Source organism: Cetorhinus maximus, chromosome 26 (genome assembly GCF_964194155.1).
Source record: "Cetorhinus maximus chromosome 26, sCetMax3.hap1.1, whole genome shotgun sequence".
Lineage (NCBI taxonomy): Eukaryota > Metazoa > Chordata > Chondrichthyes > Lamniformes > Cetorhinidae > Cetorhinus > Cetorhinus maximus.
The window spans coordinates 7,303,427-7,321,918 of record NC_135904.1 but is presented as its reverse complement, the minus strand read 5'-3'; the positions used below and the strand labels follow the sequence as shown (position 1 = coordinate 7,321,918).

The following is an 18,492-nucleotide window of genomic DNA, read 5'->3' as shown; positions in this document are numbered from 1 at the left end:
CCTGGACAAAGCCACCTCTTAACTTCTCCACTCCAGTGAACCTCCTGTTTCTGTAACCTCCTCCAACCCGCCGAGATATCTCTCCTCCAATTATCAATATTCCTCCACCAATTCTGTCCTCTTGCACATCCCCAAATTTATTTGCTTCACCATTGGTGACCATGCCTTCAGCTGCCTAGGCTCTAGGCTCTGGAATTCCCTCCCTAAACCTCTCAATTTCTCCTGTCTCTTTGACCAAGCTTTTGGTCATCTGTCCTAATCTCCGTATGGGACTTGGTGGCAAATTTTGTTTGATAATGGCCCTGTAAGAAGTGCCTTGGGACATTTTACCACGTTCAAGGCACCATATAAATGCAAGTTGTTGTCACTTTTGCTGCCTCATACACTTTATAAGAATAAGAAAGTAGAGGTCATCTTAGCGTAGTGCTATGATGGTAATGCCGCTTAAATAATTTTCATGATTCATTGTTCCTGGGCTGTTCCTCTGGGATGTTCCTGATGTGATGTAGGTCAGAAAAATCAAGGTGTGACATGACAGGGGAGCGGGTAGGTGATTGGCTGGTGAGTGTCCATTGCCTTTGCTTTGCCTTTCAAATTGGTCATTTATTTGTAATTGTAATGCTTTATTAGCGCCAGTACAGTTTATAAATAGTAGTAAGCTTAGCCTGAGCAGTAGGATTTGTTAATTATAAAGTAAATTAAGAAAAAAAAATTAAATGACTTAACACATAATAAAAGAGCATGAGAGGAGCCGGGAGTTCAAAAGGAGCTAGTTGTGGTGCTGGGTGGTGGGTCTCAGTGGACCAACCAGATTTGGAGAAAATCAAGTGTGAAGTCATAGGGAACTAGAGAGGAGCCCAGGAGATAAAAGAGTGCGAGAGGGAGAGAGCAGCAGGACTTCATAAAGAGGTGCAAGAGGGAGAGGAGGAGATGATTAGTGAGTGACAGGTGGGTAAACACTTTATACAAAGTTTAAGGTAAGTCAGTGCAGCTTGGCCATGTAGAATGTGCATCTTGCGGGATGTGGGCAGTTATGCAGGCACAAAGTGCCCTCGATGACTACATCTGCAGGAAGTGTCCCCAGCTGCAGACACTTGAGCTCTGGGTTGCAGAACTTGAGCGGTGACTGGAGTCGCTGTGGTGCATTCTCAAAGCTGAGGATCATGTGGCTAGCACTTTCAGAGAGGTGGTCACACTGCATCTAAGAAGTACGCAGGCAGAAAGGGAATGGGTGACCGCCAAGAGTATCTAAGAGGAACGCGCAGGTAATGCAGGAATCCCCTGAGGCGATCTTGCTCTCTAGCTGCTTTCCCATTTTGGATACTGGTGAGTGAGATGGTTCCTCAGAGGGACTGTAGCAAGAGCCAAGTTTGTGGCACCACTGGTGGCTCAGCTGCACAGGAGGGGAGGTGGAAAAGTGGAAATGCTCTAGTGGTAGGGGATTCCATAGTTAGAGGGGCAGACAGGCGTTTCTGTGGCCATAGAGGTGACTCCTGGATGGTATGTTGCCTCCCTGATGGCAGGGTCAAGGCTGTCACAGAGCGGCTGCAGGACATTCTTTTGCGGGAGGGCGAGCAGCCAGAAGCCATAGTCCACATTGGGACCAATGACATAGGTAGGAAATGTCCTGAAAGCAGATTTTAAAGAGTTAGGAAGGTAATTAAAAAGCAGGACCTCAAGAACAGTAATCTCAGGGTTACTCCAAATGCCAACTGCTAGTGAGAATAAGAATAGGAAGATTGAGCAATTTAACATGTGGCTAGAGAAATGGAGTAGGAGGGAGGGCATTAGATTTCTGAGGCATTGGGATTGGTTCTGGGGCAGGTGGGACCTGTACAAGAAGGACGGGTTACACCTTAACAGGACTGGGACTAGTGTCCTCACGGGGAGGTTCACTAATGCTGTTGGGGAGGGTTTAAACTAGATTGGCAGGGGGATGGGCACCTGAGAGGATATTCAGAGTGAAGAGGAGAAAAGCTGGCAATGCGAAATAGCAAAGGATCAACTGATAATGAGGACATACCAGAGAGTAGTATTAAGGTAGATAAGATGCTTGGAGAGTTTGATAGAATTAGAGTAGGCAATGGTAAGTCATTAGATGGGGTCAGAATAAAAGGGAAAGTAAAAAGCCTAAATCAGGGCTAATATGCATGTATGTGAATACACTGAGTGAGGTTAATAAGATTGGTGAACTGCAGACACAGGTTGACAAATGGAATTATGATATTATTGCTATAACAGAGACCGGGCTTAAAGAAGGGCAGGACTGGGCATTAAATATTGCTGGGTACAAGGTATTTAGGAGAGACAGGAAAGGAAGAAAAAAGGGGAGAGTGGCAATATTGATTAATTATGGCATTACAATACTGGAGAGAGAGGATGTTCCAGAGGGCATGGAATCTCTCTGGCTAGAGGTAAGGAATGAAAAGGGTACAATAGCATTGATCAGTGTAGTATATAGACCACCAACTAGTGGAAGGGATGTGGAGAAACAAATTGCAAAGAAATTACAGAGAGGTGCAAGAATGATAGAGTAATCATAATAGGGGACTCCAATTATCCAAATGTAGACTGGGATAGGAATAGTACAAAGGGACAGGAGGGGCGAGAGTTCCTGGAATGTGCTCAAGATAATTTTCAGCAGCAGTGTGTTTCCAATCCAACAAAAGGACATGCACTTTTGGACCTGGTTCTGGGAATGAGTTGACCCAAGTGGGTCAAATGTCTTTGGGAGAGCCTCTAGGGGACAATGACCATTGTATCACAGGGTGGAATTTTTGGGTTGGCGGGCGGCTGCGTTGGGCAGGCCCAGGAGCGGCCGGGGAATGGACTGTCGGCCACGATATCACACCTGACGTCATCGCGTGCTCTTTCATGCTCGAGCGCGTGGGCCACATGCCACATGGAAAATTCTACCCATAAGGTTTAGGTTAATCACGGAAAAGGACAGGGAACAATCCAGAGATGGGATAATTAATTGAGGGAAAGCCAACTTCGATGGGATGAGAATGCATTCGTGTCGAGTGAGTTGCAATCAAATGTTGGCAGAAAAGAACAATGGGCCACCTTCAAAGAAAAAGTTTTGCAGACAATGTCGAGGTATATTCCCTAGAAGGGTATAGGTAGGACAAATAAATCCAGAGCGCCCTGGGTGACAGGAGAAATAGAGGTAAAGATGAAAAGGAAGAAGTGCGCATACAACAGATTGCAGATAGAAAATACAATGGAGAATCAGGCTGAATTGAGAAGGGCCAGAGGGGAAGTGAAAAACCTAACAAGAAAAGCAAGGAGAGTGCATGAAAAGATGTTGGCAATGAACATAAATGGGAATCCCAAGCTCTTCTATAAGCATGTAAATAATAAAAGGGTAGTTAAAGAAAGATTAGGGACAAAAAAGGGGACTTGCATGTGGAGGCTGGAGGAGTACCGGAGGTGTTGAACAAGTACTTTGCATCTGTCTTTACAAAGGAAGAGGATGCTACCCAGGCTGAGGTGAGAGAGGAGGTAACTGGTACACTAGACAAACTTACAATCGAGGGGAAGGAAGTCTTAGAAAGGCTATCTTTACTTAAAATAGATAAGGTACCAGGACCGGATGAGATGCATCCAAGGGTACTGAGGGAAGTGAGAGTGGAAATTGCAGAGGCACAAGTGATATAATCTTCCAGTCTTCCTTAGACAGAGGGGAGGTGCCAGAGGACTGGAGAATTGCAAATGTTACACCCTTGTTCAAAAAGGAGTACAAGGATAAAGCTGGCAACTACAGACCTGTCAGTTTGACCTCAATGGTAGGGAAACATCTGGAAACTATAGTATGGGATAAAATCAATAGTCACTTAGGAACATAGGAACAGGAGAAGGCCGTTCAGCTTGTTGAGCCTGCTCCGCCATTCAATACTATCATGTCTGATCGAACATTTCAATGCCTTTTACCTACACTATCCCATAACCCTTTACGTTATTGTTGATCAGAAATCTTTCAATCTCTACCTTAAACATACTCCATGACTGAACTTCCACAGCCCTCTGGGGTAGAGAATTCCAAAGATTCACAACCCTCTGAGTAAAGGAATTTCTCCTCATCTCAGTCCTAAGTGGCTTCCCCCTTATTTTGAAATTGTGTCCCCTGGTTCTAGACACCCCAACCAGGGGAAATATCTTACCTGCATCTACCCTGTCTATTCCTTTAAGTATTTTGTAGGTTTCAATGAGATCACCTCTCCCTCTCATTCTTCGAATCTCTAGAGAATAAAGGCCCAGTTTGCCCAATCTCTCTTCATAAGACAGTTCCACCTGCCATCCTGGGAACAAGTCTGGTGAACCTTCATTGCACTCCCTCTATGGCAATAATATCCTTTCTGTGGTAAGGTGACCAAAACTGCACACATTACTCCAGATGCAGTCTAACCAAGCTTCTATACAATTGAAGCAAGGCTTCACTACTCCTGCACTCAAATTCTCTTGTGATAAAGCCTTCCTAATAGCTCACTGCACCTGCATGTTGGCCTTTAGTGACTTATGGACAAGGACACCCAGGTCCCTTTGTACATCTACATTTTCTTGTACATCTGTGCTCACTTAGACAAGTACAGGATAATTAAGCAAAGTCAGTATAGATTCACTAAGGGGAAATCATGCTTAACTAACTTGCTGGAGTTTTTTGAGGAGGTAACAGAGAAGGTTGATAAGGGAAACGCTGTTGATGTGGTGTATATGGATTTTCAAAAGGCATTTGATACAGTGCCACACAACAGACTTGTGAGCAAAATTCTAGGTCATGGAATAAAAGGGAAAGTAGACACTTGGATAAGAAATTAGCTAAGTGACAGGAAACAGAGTGTCATGATAAATAGTTGTTTTTCAGATTGGAGGAAAGTTTGTAGTGGAACTCCCCAGGAATCAGTGTTTGCTCTTCCTGACATTACTAATGACCTTGACTGTGGTGTGCAGGGCATGATTTCAAAATCTGCAGATGATACGAAGATTAGAAATGTTGTCAACTGTGATGAGAAAAGCCTTGGACTTCAAAAGGTCATAGTCATGTTGGTGGATTGGGCAGACAAGTAGCAGATGAAGTTCAATGCAGAGAAGTGTGAGGTGATTCATTTTGGCCGGAAAAATATGGTGAGACAGTGTAAAATAAAGGGAGAGCCTCAAAAGGAAGTGCAAGAACAGAGGGACCTCAGTGTATACGTACATAGGTCATTGAAGATGGCAGGGCATGTTGAGAGAGCAGTTAATAAAGCATATAGTATCTTAGGTTTTATTAATAGGGGCATTGAGTACAAGAGTAAGGAATTCATGTTGAACTTGTAAAAGACACTAGTTAGGCCTCGTCTGGAATACTGCATCCAGTTCTGGCACCATACTTGAGAAAGGATGTGAAGGCTTTGGAGAGAGTACAGAGGAGATTCACATGAATGATTCCAGTGATAAAGAACTGTAGCTATGAGGATAGATTGGAGAGGTTGGGACTGTTTTCCTTGGAGAAAAGGCAGCTGAGAGGAGACTTGACAGAGATATCAAGATCCTGAGGGGTATGGACAGGGTAAATAGTGAGAAACTGTTCCCACTCAAAAGAATATCAAGAACTAGAGGGCACAGATTCAAAATAATTGCCAAAATGAGTAAATGTGATGTGAAGAAAATTTTTTGCACCTCAGAGAGTGGTTGGAGTCTGGAACAAACTACCTGAAAGGGTGATGGAGGCAGGTTCGATCGAGTATTCAAAAGGGAATTGGATTGCTACCTGAAGAGAGAGAATGTGCAAGGTTACAGGGTTAAGGCAAGGGAGTGGGACTAGGTGGAATGCTCTTTCAGATAGAGCCAGTGTAGACTTGATGGGCTGAATGGCCTCCTTTTGCACTGTAAAGATACTGTGATGCTGTAAGAGAACTCAGACTGAACCATACCCAGAACTGAAACCTGCCCAAACATGAACCCAACAAAACCTGGTCTGCGCCCATAAAGAACCCAACCCAAAAGCAAAGAGCACGCAAATATGTTCCCCATGCAAACACAAACCACCCATAAAACGTTAACCCTACCTAAAATGACCTCCACCCAAACATGAAGATCACGCAACCATAAACAGCGACAAAACATGACCACCAACAAAGAACACCCAGACATGAAGCATACTCAAATGTCAACCTCACCCAAAGATGAACTTCCCCAGAGATGAATCCTACTCAAAGATAACCAACCATAGCCAAAGATGAGCCATACCAACCATGAACCGTACCGAACATGAAGTCTGCCAAAGATTCCTACCAAACATGGTGAACCTTATCTAGGATAAACAATACCCAAAGTTGAACTGCATGTTATGAATCAGCAACTTGAGCAGAGTGTCTGTGCCTTGCTTTGTCCTTGTTTAAACATTGAGCTCAAAATGCAGTACTCTTTGAGATAGGATCTCTTCCTTCCAACTATTAGTCATGAAAACTCTTATTTACCAATTAAATTTTTAATTATGCTGAAGTTGGAGCAAAGCTAATTCATTTAACAGGTTTGTGATCCTTAGAGTGATCCTTAGCGATTAGAGTGCCGGGGTTCTCAGCTCTTCTTGTCATGTTGCCTGAAATGATTCAGTGGTGTCACCATGAGCACATTCACATCTTTATGTGTCCCTACCCTACCTGTAGCACTGCTGCTCACAGCACTTTCAGGATTATTACCATAATTTGTTTTTGTAATTAGCTGAAAAGTGTTATGTCAAGTTATGTTGTTTCTTTCCCAGAGAAGGAAGCAAATCAGCTGGAGTTTCCGCTCTGCTGGTTGTCCAGTGATCCCAGATGGAAATTGCATGTGTGTAGATGTCAGGACGCAATGGCTTGTGTGGTTGAATAGTCCCCACCTGGGTGATCAGTGAGGCATCAACCACTGGTGCCTGGAGGACCACAATCTCAGAGGGAAGCAGAGGGAGTGGTGAAAAATTAGACACGTTTAATGCCACAGCATAACTTAAGTCCCACAAAGAACCCATCAGAGCTCCAACCTTAAATGTTATTATCGAGGAGATAGAAGTTGAGGTTTTTTTTTTCTGTGATTAATATCTTCCTGATGACCATTAACATCCTCATGTTCATTCAGGGCTAAAGCATCCTGCTTTAAATGTCATTACATGGTGTTGCATAGAATTTACAGCACAGAAACAGGCCATTCAGCTTTGTCATTATTAATGCTGAACACGAGCCTCCTCCCAACTTACTCCATCTCACCCTGCAACATGTGCTTCTATCCTGTTTCCACGGCCCGAATTTTTCCCGTGTCGGGCGGGCTCAGCGGGAGCGGCCGGGGATCCGACCGCTGCCCGCAATCAGCTCCGCACCGCGATTTCATGCAGGTTCCCTGCGTAGATCGTGAGCGGTAGCGCTGAGCACTGCCTGTGCAGGGAAGGGGGGAGGAGGGAGAGCAGGCCTGACGGGCAGTTTGCGCAGGCGTGCGAAAGAGCGCTTCAGTCTCCCTGAGGCACGGAGCTGCCTCAGGTGGATGGAAACGCTTTTTGAAAAAATTAATAAAGACGATAAAAATTCAATGAAACGTGTCCCCCTCATGTGACTGTGTCACACGAGATGGGACACGTTTTTAATTTCAGAAGAAAGCTTTTATTTAATTTGTAATAGCTTTAGGAAACCTCAGCCGCTCGTGGATGAGGCTTCCTAAAAAAAAATGCAAAGGCCGCTTGGCCTTTTTGCCTTCCCGCCAACCGTAAGGCTGGACGGGCGGCGTAAACTTCAACTTAATTACCTTCTTAATGGCCTTAATAGGCCTTTCAATGATCGGCGTTGGCTGCGCGCCCGACGAACGAAACATTGCGAGACAGCGCGATGACGTCGGGACACACGCATGATGTCATCACGCGTCATATTATGTCGTGGCGTGTTGAGCGCACGCCCGCACGCCAAAGGTAAAATTCTATCCCGTGTGCGTTTAGCTAAATTCCCCTCGCCTCAATCACTCCATGTGGCAACGAGTTCCACATTCTAACCACTCTTATTAAAGGGTCTCTCTCTCTCTCCACAGTTGCTATCAGACCCGCTGAGTTTTTTTTCCCAGCATTTTCTGTTTTTATCGCAGATTTCCAGCATCCGCAGTATTTTGCTCTGATCTTAAAACGTTAGCAGGAAATTGCGGCCCCTGCTGGCTGCTTCTGTCAAGGCAGAAAGGGTGCATCAGAAATAGTTTCCCACTATGTCTAAAATCAACTTAAAAGCAGAAGAAACTGGAAAGAACAGTGCAGCTCCATCCATGTCTGATAAGAGAAGGAATAGGTTAATATTTCAGCTCTGCACTCATTGTCTTTGTTCCCAGTTCAGATGCTGCAGGCTTGCTGTATTAATCCATCATCTTCTATTTCCATTACTAAATTGGCATTTTTTGAAATGAATCTTTAAAATTGAGTTGAAGTACTTGAGCGGCACCTCACACCAAGCTTTATTTAAAAAAAAAACCTTCAAATTCAAAGCTACCACACATTAAAGGCAAGGTTTTATTCCCATTGATAAGCCACTAAGCTGCATTAATGTCACAATGTGACTGCGCTATGAATACCTAACCGAGGAGTAAAAGAATCACTTTTTTTCAGACTGGAATTTTCCCTGGAAGCTGTATGTGATCCTTCAGTTTGTGAAGATTTTTTTAAAAATTTTTTTTTTTTACTGAAGTTGAAACCTGCTTGTGATTTTGTTAAGAAATACCAGAGGAGATTTTCACAAACACGTCTCTGCTGTCTCAGTGCCATGTGCAAGTCTCACACTTAGTGATGATTCACATTGTCGCTTTCTAAAGGATGGATCTTGCGTTTATTTAGCCCCTTTACAACGTCAGGATGTCCCAAAGTGTTTTGCAGCCAATGAAGTACTTTTTGAAGTGTAGTGACTGTTGCAATATAAGAAACGTGGCAGCCAATTTGCACATAGCAAGCTCCCAAAAATGCCACTGAGATAATGACCAGGAAACCCGTTTAGGGTGTTGGTTGAGGGATAAATATCAGCTAGGACACTGGGGAGAACTCCCCTGCTCGCCTTCAAATAGCTTCATAGGCTTTTTACATGCACCTGAGAGGGCAGATGTGCTCTAAGAAGCAACACCTCCAACTGTCCGTACGACACTGAAATGCAAACGTGGATTATGTGCTCAAGTGGAGTTTCAACCAGCAACTTCTAACTCAGAAGGCAGAGTGCTAACTACTGAGCCACAGCTGGTACATTGTTGGCATTGTGTGTGGGGAACAAATGAAGAAAGGTTTGTTAAATGTCTCTTCATATAGACCTGGTTTGCAGGGCAATGCTGGTTCTATGAGGCGTTTTTCCTTTCCCGATGTGACGCTGTGTAATGTGCGTATAAAACGCTGCTATTTCCAATTTCTTTGTTACTAACCCAAAACCTGCTATTTCCTTCCCCTCGCTGCCCTGCTCTGGTAACTCCTCCGCAGGCTTGGCTTGCCTTTCATCCATTATAACTGCAAGATCGTGGAAAGGTAATGAAAATAACAGCTAAAGGACAATAGGGTTGAAATGATGATTAGCACCCTTCTTGTGTGGTTGACTAACATGCGTGTTCCAAGTTCTCCTTGTGCTATTATAGCACGCTGTGAAATGCCTGCTTTGAAATAGTACAGGCAGGATATCAGAATGAATATGTTATGTTTCTACCTGAGAATGACAGTGCTTAATTTTATTTTGTACCCTGTTCTGCTTGGTTGCAGCAGCTTCACTTTCACGCTTTTATTTAGTTCTTACATTCACTCTTTGCAGTCCGAGGTGATTTTTTTCTTTTCACTAGAGTCCCACCACAATAATAGTGACGGTTTGCAGTGAAATTTCTTGGGTGGGTGTTCATTTGGTTTCCACCCCACTCCTGACCTTCACACAAGATACACTCGCCATACTGTGACCACCCAAATCCCATTCTCACTTCAGCTCTTGAAACCATGCAGATAGGAAGGAGCCATGTTTGATTCTTGAGCTGCTGGTTACAGTCAGAATTATGATAGGGTTATTTGATCTCACTGTCTCTGTGTAAGGGAAGAAAAACCTACCCTGATTCCTACCATCCAGCCTGTAGACAGGATTAATCTTTCCCTCCGTTGTTGAATAGCCTTCACATGGCCCCATTGACTAGACCCACGTATACAGAATCGCCCAAAGGTGGAATTACTGAAGGGTACATGAACCAATGGGCCTGTAGATCAATAAGATGTCAACGCCATCAGGAGTGAGGGGTTTGGGGGTTTTCTGGTGTGTAGGAGGGAATAATGATTACACGTTGGTACCCATCTGCTTCACAATGCCCGTCTACTATCATGTGGGCAGTCTGAGAGACTCAAGATCTCCTTGCGTACATTGAGAGGGGAATTGATCTGTGCTTTCAATGTTGTCACGGGCACCTTGAATGAGTGTCAGGCTGCACGAGTCCAGGGCTTTGATAAAATTGCTCGATCATGTTTGCTTTGCATGGATTTGGCTGCTTCATATTTGGGAACCAGGCCAACTGCGCACTGAGTGCCAATGAAGGAACGATACTGTTTGGTTGCTTTGTTGTTTTACGTTGACTGCTATTTACCCTCATTCCCTTTATTTTAAATTCAAATATTCTGTTGCTTTAGTGGTTAATGTGGTTGGTAATGAATCACACGAACAAAAAGGCCCCAGTTTTGAACCCAGTCTGTGCTCTGTTAGCTGGTCTCAGCCAGGGATGGTAATAGGATTGTGCAGTTGAGGGAGGGAGCGAGGGAAGGGGTGGGTTGGATGAGGGCGATCTAAAACAATCAGGGTTTTCACTCTGAATCGATATCTTCAGTTCCTGCTCGATGTTGGTGGTGGGGTTGGGGGTGAGGGGGGATTGGTGGTGGGGTTGGGGGTGGGGGGGGGAAGGGCAGGGCGTGGTGGCATTGGGGGGATGGGGAGAGCGGGATCTGGCTTGGCCGTGCTGCCTCCTGTGGTCGATCAGCCCAATGGTAGTCACCACCCAAGTTTACATGCAAAAAGTGGCCATTTGGACAAGATCGCAGAGGGCTGAGTAACCCAGCTGGGATCACTGCAGTTGCTGCAGTGAGCAAATACAGCGCAAACTGGAATTGAACCTGGGCCAACACTGCACTAAAGTGTGGTACGAGATTGAAATGAAGCCATTTCACGTTCTACTGCAGTTACCATGTATTTATTCAGGTAAAAAAAGACGGAAACATATTTGTGCAAATTTCCTGAATGATTGTTCTTGTTTCAGATCTCCAGAACTGGATTACCCAAACCTGAGTAAAGTGGTTCGGATTGTGGCCTTTGCTTACCCGTATCTCTTTGATAACATCCCACTGTTTTATAGGGTAAGTTTATGAGCAAGTAGTATTGATGTAGTGAGCTGGGCCTTGCAGTTTCTGTGTCTCTAATCTCCGGTATGACCAGTAGACCTCCTGGAGCTATGGGTTGAGTTTTGGTGCGGAAGTGTGAAAGTGTATAAAGGTTTCGAGTAGTTTTGAATATTTAAGAAATTATGTTATTGATTCCTGGTAGCTTACCCAGTTAAAGGACCAATAACTGAGCAATAAGACCAGGACCAGCCCAGGTCCAATGCCTGGTCTGTGTTGAGTTAGTTTATCTCAGGTAGGCTGGTATTAGGAGCATTAAAAATAATCTCACTGTTCCTGAGTTATGGCAAAGCCAGCCAGAATTCCTGCCTCTAATAATTATCCAGCGTCTCCTTTGGAAAGTGTGCTTTAGTGGACCTGCCTGTGAAAGCTGCCATGGGACAATAGCTGGCTAACCCTTGGGCTGGGAAATTTGTGTGCTCCAGAATCCACTTAGTGTAAGTATAAAAGAAAAGTTGATTCACCTTTTTGGTGGCCTTGAGCAGTCACTTAAGAAGTGCCAGTGTCGATCTTTTGCTATGATTCCTTCATGGGACATGAGCATCACTGGCTAGGTCAGCATTTGTTGCCCATCCCTAATTGCCCTTGAGAAGGTGGTGATGAGCCGCCCTCCTGAACCGCTGCAGCCCATGTGGTGCAGGCTCCAATACTTAAATATTTGTCTTTCCTCTAGTTTTCTCCCAATGGTGCGGACTCCAGGCAGTATTTATGTCTCCCTGTTCCTCATGTGTGAACCTAGGATACGAGGGGGAGAACTTGGCGAGGGCAAGTCCAGTTTTTGTATGGAGATTGGGAGTGAGACATCAAACCCTGAAATCGGTAGCTCCCATCGTGCTAATTTTTCACCCAAAAACTGGACTTGCCCTCACCAATTTCTCCCTCGTGGTATCCTAGTTTCACATATGGGGCAGAATTTTGCCCTCACCGGGCGGGCTCGGTGGAGCAGGAGTAGTCGGGAAGCCGACCGCGATTTCACGCTGGCCGGCCAATTAAGACCCGCCCAGTGTGAAAGGTGTGCTGCAGTGCTGAGCGCTGCCCGTGTGTGGGTTGGGGAGGAGGGCAAGTGTAGAAATTCATGGGTGTGCGCAGGAAAAGCGCCCAGAGCTGCCTCAGGGAAATGAAAATCTTTGAAAATAAAAAAGAAAGATTTTTTAAATGTTAACAACACGTCCCCTGGGGACACGTTAGAAATTATTTTGAAAAATTTTTGATTTTCTTTTAATGACGGATCGAAACCTCATCCCACCCGTGGATGACATTTCGCAAAAAATCCAAAGGCCGCTTGGCCTTTTCGCCTGCCCGCCAGCCGTAAGGTTGGACAGGCAGCAAAAAGTTTCATTTAATTAGATCTTTAATGGCCTTAACAGGCATCTTAATTGTCAGCGGGTGCATTGCCATCTCCCGTGCGTGTCTGCCGGCTGAAATATCGCGTGAGTGCGCTATGACATCGGGACGCTTGCCCGACATCATCGCGCATCATTTTACTCTCATTCTGATCGGGCGCGCACCCACCCAACGAGCGCAATATTCTGCCCATGAAGTATTTAGATGAGGCACAGGGAGACAGGGGTACCGGCTGGAGTCCGCACCACTGGAGGAAAGACAAATATTTAAACATTGGAGTCAGAGACTCTGGTTTTCTGTTCACTGAAGTGAATGGGTGGAAATCGCAATCAAACCCAAAAGCAGAGAAGCCTGGCTTTAAACTCACAACAAACCATCCTGAAAGTTAAAAAACAAAAAAATGTTAGAGAGATTTAGATATTTCAATATTTTAAGAATAGTAAAGTTATAGCCATAAGGCTTGGATGTTGAATTTAAACCCCAGACAGGCCATTCACCCTCGCAGGTCTATGCTCCAATATTTATGCTCCACAAAAGCCCCCTCCCATCTTAATTCAGCTAAATTGTTCAGCACTACGCCTATTCCCTTCTCCTTTATGTACTTATTTAGCTTCCCTTAAATGTCGCTATGCTATTTGCCTCAGCTACTCTGTGTAATAAAGAGTTTCACATTCACCCCATTAGGAACCTGGGCTATTCTCACCGTGGTAGCCTTTGAACCAAGTTCTTGTTTCTCGTGGCGATTTCCAGGTTCGCATTCTCAGTTACATTATAAAAAAGGAATAGCATCTAGTTTATAAATAGCAGCCAGATTCAGGATCAGCTTTGTATAGATGCAAACCTGTGAAGTCTTTTCAGAGTCAGAAAACACTTCTCCACACATCTGAAAACTATGTGAAAAAGCAGTTTCTCAACAAGCACAAAATCCCAGCTCACTTCCCATTGCAGCTGCAGTGCCAGTAATTTATCACAGTGACTTTATGAGTGCAAAGGCTGGCATTCCGGGTTCAAATCTGTCCAAATAATACCCCAAACCTCATTTCATTTCACTGCCGTTTAAAAGTTCCTACCAGGTGCTATTTTCGATCACAATGTTGGAAAGTTTTAGAATACGAGGTTGGTTACAAATATAGATCGGAGACCGTCAGTAACAATGTGGGAGGTGGAAGTGGATTGTGAATGGGAAGCTGCAGATACAATCATGTGAAATTTTAGATTGTTTTCGATAAATGAATTGCGGTGTACCTGAAACAGTTTCCGTTTTATTTTTCTTCTCTGTGCAGTTGTTCCTTTGCTCAGGGGAAGGTTGCGCACACAATGAAACAATTACTATCCACTACAGACATGTGGCACTTGCCTTCCTAACTTGCTTCCTGTTTGCGACACACTTGCCCGAGCGCCTGGCTCCAGGGAGGTTTGACTATATCGGTAAGGCGTTGAGACGAGTTGGAATCTCTTGTACTGTAAGCTCAACATCATCCTTAACTTTGTGACCCTTTACGTTACTCACTCATTCCTGTGCCACCAACCCCAAGAGCCAGATACCATCCCTTGGTCTGTTCAAAACTGACAGCCGGATGGGAGTTAGGAACCAGGTTTAAATGAAGCTAGAAGTCTGACGTTTGCAGGTTGACAATGAAAGCCTTAATAACCTCAGTAAGTAATGGCCCTGCATCACAATGTTATTTCAGAACATGACTCTTGGAATCCAGTTTACAATTTAGAAATTCCTGGACTCGCTGATTCAAAGCCAGTTATGTGCCAACCCTATGCCAAGAAAGGATGGTAGAATCCACTATGGGGAGATCATCCAATAGATGATGCAAGAGGACAGCTCTTGAATTTGCCCCTCCCCCTCTGCCACATCTGGAGTCCAGTTGTTGATGTCCATTAACAGCTGTATTCTGTAACAATGTGGCATGGCACATTGCAGCAACACTGCTCTGTGCCACCACAACAGATTGGCTGGGGCCTCAGATGAAAAGGGTGACTTACCGTGGTAAATCACAAGTGATTTCCCATTCATTGACAATGGAGCTAAACTGTGGGCCATGTAGCTGATATTTCCTGACAAGCCTCGAACTGCGTCTGTGGTGTTTAAGACACCTGAGTTTGGGGCAATGTTATGTACCACCCGATAGGCCAAAATCTTTCTTGAGACAAACTGAGGAAGGCAGAAACATCCTGCACAATGAATGACTCACCTGCGTAGAAATGCTGAACGGACAACTAAACCAAAGGACTCTCCAAATGACATTCCCTCATTTTCTCTTTCCAAAGCATAAGAGAGGCAGAAGCAACAAAATGTTGTCCCATTTGCCAGTAGCTGTAAGTGGAAGGCAGAGATTCAGGAATGTGCAGTCTCTTGAGAATCCAGGAAGGAGCAAGTGGACTGCTGGTTGGGTCTATCAGCTGATGTGAGCGCCATTGGTTTAAGGGGAAATGGGCAAAAAGCCCAAATAAAAACATTTCAATCCAATTTTCTAAAACCATCCTGGGACTTGACACAAAAACATCTATTTTTAATAATTTTTCTGCAAAGACATAAGGTGACATATTTTTTTCAAAATTAGGTCTAAACACTTTTCCTTTTAGCTTATTTTACTATCCCTCTCTTTATTTTGCCAATTTCTCATTCCTCCTTTACTCCAGGCGTTCCCTCTTTGTGGTTTTGGCTCCCTGACTGGTACTCGCTCTCTGACACATCATCCAAAATAACCATTATTCTCATCTGAACCCAGACAGTGAGTGTTAGTTGGGCATCAATCAGCAACAGGAACAAACCCTATTGGGCCCCTTCCCCCAATCCCCAACAGGACACCAAGATCAACCTTAAGAAGAAAGAAGACATGCATTTATATAGCACCTTTCACAACGTAAGGGTGCTCCAAAGCTCTTTATTACCAATTAAGTACTTTTGAAGCAGAGTCACGGTTGGAATGTAGGAAACGCAGTGGCCAATTTTTGCACAGCAAGCTCCCACAAATAGAAATGTGAAAACAGCCAGATGATCTGTTTTAGTAATATGGATAAATGGATAAGCTCCCAATTGTTTTTTTTAAATGTGGCCATTGTTTTGCCCAGGCCTTCAGGTGGGTGTTACATTCAGAAGAGGGTAACCAGCAAAGAGGCCTGAAGTCAGCCCCTTGTCTCAGTTTGGAATATGATGCCCTACAGACAAACTGCTCACAGGCCTCTGTCAATGCTGCTCTATGTGCTAATACCCCAGAGAAGTGTTTGAGTGAATGGCCTTGCACCTTAGGTCCACTTCTGCAGAGCAATGCTTAATTTCCACACAGCCTGTAATTGCAGAGTTGAGTTTGGAATCTCTCCATGTGGAGAATTGTGGGCTGTTCCTCCTTTATACCTTGAACTGTTCCATCAGCATCCAATAATGCCCAGGAGTCTCACAACTTCAACAGAGCACTTTCTATGTTGCTATGAATCGTGGGAAGAGTGTGCCTCCATGGCAAGTGCCTATAACCAGTCACTAGGAGGTAATGTTCCTTCCCTTCATAGGTGGTAAGCTAAGAATTTGTGAGAAACTAAGAGCACAAACGCACTGCGACACAAAGTCATTTCATTGATAAGACTGGTTTAACATGCTTTTGGGTCTGTTGTTTAATGTTTGTATGTTTTATAACAGTTTTCTTTTTGAACGTATTCCTTTCAGGTAATAGCCACCAGCTGTTTCACATCTGTGCAATCATAGGCACTCATTTTCAGATGGAAGCCATAATTATGGACATGTCATTGCGCCACCCTTGGCTCACACTTCACGCACCATTGCCTTCTTTCATGGGTACCATTGGTGCACTTGGTTTTGCCCTTATGTTGAACCTCCTCATCATAGCACTATTCTCCCTGGCACTGTACTGGACACCTAAGTTGCCCGAACTGAAATATGAACACTGGAACAAGAAGTTCAAGATGGATTAAGATGGCGCACCTCACCTTGAAGCCGCTGAAGAAGAGGCCGAGATTTCCAAAGGAGTATGAGTACTTGGAATAACACTGTGACTCGGGAAGAAATGAAGCACATTCCTATTTAAAATGGAAACATCTCCCAAATGATTGGCGGTGCCTTTCAATGGGTGCATAGTAATCTTCAATATGCTTACGTCCGGTGCTGTGGATATTTATATTATGCCATGCGTGCTTTTATTTAAGATGGTTATAAAACTGCCCTTGGGGCAAGTGGAAGGTCGGTTCAGCTGCAGTGGCCTGTGTTTCATCTCTGATACTCAGGGAAGCACTTCCTTCAGTTAATGGGGGCCGGAGCTTCCTCACTTAGGAATGGAACATATCATTGTGCCTTTCCTCTGGAGCAGGTTTGATGTTCTGTGCTCTGAGAGGCCTGGTTTTCAGAATTTGGGGAAGAGGAACAGAAATGTTTTGAGATGGCTGGAGTAGTAGGGTGATCCTGTCATTGGGGGTGATTAAGGCTAATTATTAACTTAAATGTGAGGGGACCCAGTCATCGTTGTTGAACTATGTCGTAGCCAGGCTAGGGCTGTAATCCTAAAGTCCATTCTTCAAGAAGCTAAAATAATCTCAATATTGCCTTCACTTGTGGCTATAGGTCAGGCACTACAATCAATCATGGGGTTAAAATATCCACTGGGATTCCCAGTATTCTACTGTAGCTTCAGCGGAGAGAACAGCAAGAGCCCAAGGGTGACATTTCTCTGGGAGCTCCGCTGACCTTTCCCTGAACTTCCAAGAGCGGATTGGAAGGGCACCACAAGGAAATTCAGCTCCCAAGACCAGGTTTTGGGAACAGGAGGACCTGTAGGAATGGTGCAGCCAGTCAGAGATTTATTGTAAAATTGAGCTCCCGAATACATTGTCTGGGCTGAATTTTCACCCTGGGGTCCGGACCCCCACAGCGGGAACATTTCCAGGTCCTGACCCCCCGCTGGCTTGTTCCAGACATGTCCACTGCTATTTTTGAAGGCTCAGCCAATTAAAGGCCAGTGGGCATGCTCACCATCCAATTAGGGACAGGAGGCTGGAGGGCCAATGGGAGGCCTGCCAGCACTCACAGGTTGGCAGCCCCACCGGCCGAGGTGGAAGCTGCTGAATGGAAGACGGAGAGACTTTATTTATATGTGTTAAATAACCACAATGGCCTGGCTGTGATCTTGGAAGGTAACCCCCTCTGGAAGCTGTGGCCTGGTGGCCGCTAAGGGTCTGGGTGGGTGGGGTCTCTTACGGGATCAAACGTGCCCCCACCCTCCCCCACCCCGACCTGAGACCACCACATTGACCTAAATGTGTTTCAGGCTGATGTGGGCTGCCCACATAGCGGCTGAAAATCTTAGTTGGTGCAGGAACAAGGTCTTAATAGACCCTGTAGTGTCAGCTTTGGCTCAGTTCATAGCACCCTCGCCTTTGAATCAGAGGGTTGTGGGTTCTTGTCCCACTCCCGGAAACCAAGAACTGTGATTGTACTCGAAAGAGTTGCAATCTGTGACTGTTGATAACTCGAAAGAGTTTCAGGAGATTTGTTGGCTTTCAGTCCCATTATTTAATTAACCTAAATTGGCTACCTGCTGCTAACAGGAGGGTAGCTGTTCTGATCCCCAACCTGCTCCCCAAAATCGCCTCGGGGTCAGGATCCCGTTCCTGTACTGGCAAAACGGCCGCTGGCACCAACTTGCCACGGGCACTCTCCTGCCTCTGATCCAACCCTGGCCTTCTTTTAAAAAAAATCATCCCTTGTACACCTCTGTTCTTCTGTTTTTACTCAATCACCAAATTTTAAAATTAAATCT

General features: G+C 44.8%; 1 protein-coding gene across 3 annotated transcripts in view; it reads left to right on the top strand.

Annotated features, from left to right (window-relative positions):
* The window catches only part of paqr5b (progestin and adipoQ receptor family member Vb), a 92,477-nt gene extending 74,410 nt beyond the window's left edge, over positions 1-18,067 (top strand). For all 3 annotated transcript variants that reach the window (XM_078530046.1, XM_078530045.1, XM_078530047.1), the window contains exons 6-8: positions 11,233-11,329; positions 13,999-14,143; positions 16,389-18,067. In XM_078530046.1, the coding sequence (XP_078386172.1) occupies positions 11,233-11,329; positions 13,999-14,143; positions 16,389-16,654 (508 nt within the window). In that variant the 3' untranslated portion in view covers positions 16,655-18,067. The remainder of the gene's footprint in view (positions 1-11,232; positions 11,330-13,998; positions 14,144-16,388) is intronic.
* Positions 18,068-18,492: the final 425 nt, after the last annotated feature.